The following is a 3,033-nucleotide window of genomic DNA, read 5'->3' on the forward strand; positions in this document are numbered from 1 at the left end:
TGCTGTAATTGAGGATGGAGCCATTGCAGCTTGTCTTTATAGTCCAGTTAAAATGTCTGTTTGATCCAAGCTGTCAAACCTCCCAGATTTCCCCAAAGCCTTGATGGAGGAGAGAGGGGCTCAGTTCCTCCCCGAACCGGAGTCCTCACACCGGTGGGGGTTTTGTGTCCTCTTTAAAAGGAGAACATGATAAATCAGGTCTGGAACACAATAAAATATGCATTTCAAGAAACCTATTAGCCACTCTAGTTCCACCACGTCACCTGCCTGGGATGGAGGGGAGCGTTCAGAGTGATGGGATGGAGGGGAGCGTTCAGAGTGATGGGATGGAGGGGAGCGTTCAGAGTGATGGGATGGAGGGGAGCGTTCAGAGTGACGGGATGGAGGGGAACGTTCAGAGTGATGGGATGGAGGGGAGCGTTCAGAGTGATGGGATGGAGGGGAGCGTTCAGAGTGATGGGATGGAGGGGAGCGTTCAGAGTGATGGGATGGAGGGGAGCGTTCAGAGTGACGGGATGGAGGGGAGCGTTCAGAGTGATGGGATGGAGGGGAGCGTTCAGAGTGATGGGATGGAGGGGAGCGTTCAGAGTGACGGGATGGAGGGGAGCGTTCAGAGTGATGGGATGGAGGGGAGCGTTCAGAGTGATGGGATGGAGGGGAGCGTTCAGAGTGATGGGATGGAGGGGAGCGTTCAGAGTGATGGGATGGAGGGGAGCGTTCAGAGTGATGTGATGGAGGGGAGCGTTCAGAGTGATGGGATTGAGGGGAGCGTTCAGAGTGACGGGATGGAGGGGAGCGTTCAGAGTGATGGGATGGAGGGGAGCGTTCAGAGTGATAATGCTGTGAGGACTGATGGGATGGAGGGGATCGTTCAGAGTGATGGGATGGAGGGGAGCGTTCAGAGTGATGGGATGGAGGGGAGCGTTCAGAGTGACAGGATGGAGGGGAGCGTTCAGAGTGATAACGCTGTGAGGGGTGATGGGATGGAGGGGAGCGTTCAGAGTGATGGGATGGAGGGGAGCATTCAGAGTGATAATGCTGTGAGGACTGATGGGATGGAGGGGATCGTTCAGAGTGATGGGATGGAGGGGAGCGTTCAGAGTGATGGGATGGAGGGGAGCGTTCAGAGTGATGGGATGGAGGGGAGTGTTCAGAGTGATGGGATGGAGGGGAGCGTTCAGAGTGATAATGCTGTGAGGACTGATGGGATGGAGGGGATCGTTCAGAGTGATAACGCTGTGAGGAGTGATGGGATGGAGGGGAGCGTTCAGAGTGATGGGATGGAGGGGAGCATTCAGAGTGATGGGATGGAGGGGAGCGTTCAGAGTGATGGGATGGAGGGGAGTGTTCAGAGTGATGGGATGGAGGGGAGCGTTCAGAGTGATAACGCTGTGAGGAGTGATGGGATGGAGGGGAGCGTTCAGAGTGATGGGATGGAGGGGAGCGTTCAGAGTGATGTGATGGAGGGGAGCGTTCAGAGTGATGGGATGGAGGGGAGCGTTCAGAGTGATGGGATGGAGGGGAGCGTTCAGAGTGATGGGATGGAGGGGAGCGTTCAGAGTGATGGGATGGAGGGGAACGTTCAGAGTGATAACGCTGTGAGGACTGATGGGATGGAGGAGAGCGTTCAGAGTGATAACGCTGTGAGGGGTGATGGGATGGAGGGGAGCGTTCAGAGTGTCTTAATGCTATGAGGAGTGATTGGATAAAGGATGGAGAGCCACCTGAACTAGATATTTAGTCTACTTACCAATTGGCACCCTATTCCCTACATAGTGCACTACTTTTGATCAGAGCCCTATGGCACACTATTCACTATATAGTGCACTACTTTTGACCAGAGCCCTATGGCACCCTATTCCCTATATAGTGCACTACTTTTGACCAGAGCCCTATGGCACGCTAATCCCTACATAGTGCACTACTATTGACCAGAGCCCTATGGCACCCTATTCCCTATATAGTGCACTACTTTTGACCAGAGCCCTATGGCACACTATTCCCTACATAGTGCACTACTTTTGACCAGAGCCCTATGGCACACTATTCCCTATATAGTGCACTACTTTTGATCAGAGCCCTATGGCACACTATTCCCTACATAGTGCACTACTTTTGACCAGAGCCCTATGGCACACTATTCCCTATATAGTGCACTACTTTTGATCAGAGCCCTATGGGGAACAGGGTTCCATTTGAGATGCAACGTTAGTCTATTATTCAGCAGGTGCAGATGTACATACTCACACTACTGGACACTTTCCATCTGTGTGAGTGAGTGAGTGTTTTTGTGTGTATCTATGTGTCATTCTCCTTCCTAGGGCTGATGGAGGCTGTGTTAGAGGTGGCGTTGTGTTCCGTCTCAAATTGAGGATAATGTCACACATTGGAGCCGCCATCTGGAAATTGGCTCCTGCTCCTCCGTTCTGCTCTTCTCCCCCCCCCCCCCCCCCCCCCCCCCCCCAGGTGTTATCTAGTCGGAAATTGAGATTAGTAGAGGTTGGAAAATATAACCAGAGAGAGAACCAGAGAGAGAGAACCAGAGAGAGAACCAGAGAGAGAGAGAGGGAGAGAGAGAGAGAGAAGCAGAGAGAGAGAGAGGGAGAGAAAGAATCAGAGAGAAAGAGAGAGAGAGAGAACCAGAGAGAGAGAGAGAACCAGAGAGAGAACCAGAGAGAGAGAGAGAAAGGGAGAACCAGAGAAAGAGAGAGAACAGGCGAGAGAAAGAGAGAACCAGAGAGAGAACCAGAGAGAGAGAGAGAGAGAACCAGAGAGAGAGAGAACAAGAGAGAGAGAGAGAACCAGAGAGAGAGAGAACCAGAGAGAGAGAGAGAGAGAGATCCAGAGAGAGAGAGAGAGAACCAGAGAGAGAGAGAGAGAACCAGAGAGAGAGAGAGAGAACCAGAGAGAGAACCAGAGAGAGAGGGAGAACCAGAAAGAGAGAGGGAACCAGAGAAAGAGAGAACCAGAGAGAGAGAACCAGAGAGAGAGAGAGAGAACCAGAGAGAGAGAGGGAGAGAGAGAACCAGAGAG

At 52.3% G+C, this 3,033-nt stretch overlaps 1 protein-coding gene across 1 annotated transcript in view; it reads left to right on the plus strand.

Moving 5' to 3' along the window:
- Positions 1 to 272: 272 nt before the first annotated feature.
- The window catches only part of LOC118944835 (high mobility group nucleosome-binding domain-containing protein 5-like), a 6,990-nt gene continuing 4,229 nt past the window's right edge, over positions 273 to 3,033 (plus strand). Inside the window, exon 1 of the mRNA XM_036966343.1 lies at positions 273 to 1,643. Within this exon, the coding sequence (XP_036822238.1) occupies positions 273 to 1,643 (1,371 nt within the window). The remainder of the gene's footprint in view (positions 1,644 to 3,033) is intronic.

Source organism: Oncorhynchus mykiss, chromosome 28 (assembly GCF_013265735.2).
Source record: "Oncorhynchus mykiss isolate Arlee chromosome 28, USDA_OmykA_1.1, whole genome shotgun sequence".
Taxonomy (NCBI): Eukaryota; Metazoa; Chordata; class Actinopteri; order Salmoniformes; family Salmonidae; genus Oncorhynchus; species Oncorhynchus mykiss.